Raw genomic sequence first — 1,123 nt, 5'->3', positions numbered from 1 at the left:
GTTCACCCACGACAAACTTAAGGTGAAATAACGGGTGATGTTGTTCACCCACAACAAACTTAAGGTGAAATGATGGGTGATGTTGTTCACCCACGACAAACTTAAGGTGAAATGATGGGTGATGTTGTTCACCCACGATAAAATTGAGGTGAAATGATGGGTGATGTTGTTCACCCACGATAAAATTGAGGTGAAATGATGGGTGATGTTGTTCACCCACAACAAACTTGAGGTGAAATGATGGGTGATGTTGTTCACCCATGACAAACTTAAGGTGAAATGACGGGTGATATTATTCCCCCATCAGGGTTAATAACCCAGCCTGTCCCACACATTAACCCCTATGTGTGTCCCCCATTCTAACCCCCATGTGTCCCCCACAGGAACCCACGGGCATCGCAGTAACGGCGCTGGGGGAGATCCTGGTGGTTGACGGGTGTCAGGTCCACGTGTTCTCCCCCAGCGGGGGTAAACTGATCGCCTCGTGGGGCGAGCGGGGCAACACCGACGGCAAACTGGGGGACGTGGGCGCCATATGCACAGTCCCTCCTCCCCCAGAGGAGGGGATGGGGGACAGCGTGACGGGTGAGTGTTGTATGTGTGGTGTTATGTGTGTAGTGTGTGATTGGTGGTGTGTGTGATGTTGTGGGTGGGTCTTTGGGGGCGTTCACCCATGATCGTACTCCTCAGAGCCCTTGTGAAGTACGTCCCTCTCCTTGAGTACTGCTGCCAGCTATAGACCCTCTTCAGAGCCCTTGTGATCCCTCTCCTTGAGTACTGCTGCCAGCTATTGGCCCTCTTTAGAGCCCTTGTGATCCCTCTCTTTGAGTACTGCTGCCTGCTATAGACCATCTTCAGAGCCCTTGTGATCCCTCTCTTTGAGTACTGCTGCCAGCTATAGACCATCTTCAGAGCCCTTGTGATCCCTCTCCTTGAGTACTGCTGCCAGCTATAGACCATCTTCAGAGCCCTTGTGATCCCTCTCTTTGAGTACTGCTGCCAGCTATAGACCCTCTTCAGAGCCCTTGTCTCTTATACACATCTAGATGTGTATAAGAGACAGCTCCAGAATGGGAAGCCGTTATGTCCTTAGTGGTGTCCAAAGCTGGCAGCAGTACTCCAG

The 1,123-nt window shown here is 51.6% G+C and overlaps 1 protein-coding gene across 1 annotated transcript in view; it reads left to right on the top strand.

The window, feature by feature from the left end:
* Positions 1–1,123, top strand: part of LOC108670095 — a gene marked incomplete at its 5' end in the record, with an annotated part of 7,845 nt that overhangs the window by 2,094 nt on the left and 4,628 nt on the right. Inside the window, 2 exons of the mRNA XM_047884661.1 lie at positions 72–106; positions 384–585. Coding sequence (XP_047740617.1) covers positions 72–106; positions 384–585 — 237 coding nt within the window. The remainder of the gene's footprint in view (positions 1–71; positions 107–383; positions 586–1,123) is intronic.

This window comes from Hyalella azteca, unplaced genomic scaffold (genome assembly GCF_000764305.2).
Source record: "Hyalella azteca isolate HAZT.00-mixed unplaced genomic scaffold, Hazt_2.0.2 contig15814, whole genome shotgun sequence".
NCBI classification, from domain to species: domain Eukaryota; kingdom Metazoa; phylum Arthropoda; class Malacostraca; order Amphipoda; family Hyalellidae; genus Hyalella; species Hyalella azteca.
This window is presented reverse-complemented; position numbering and strand designations above follow the sequence as displayed.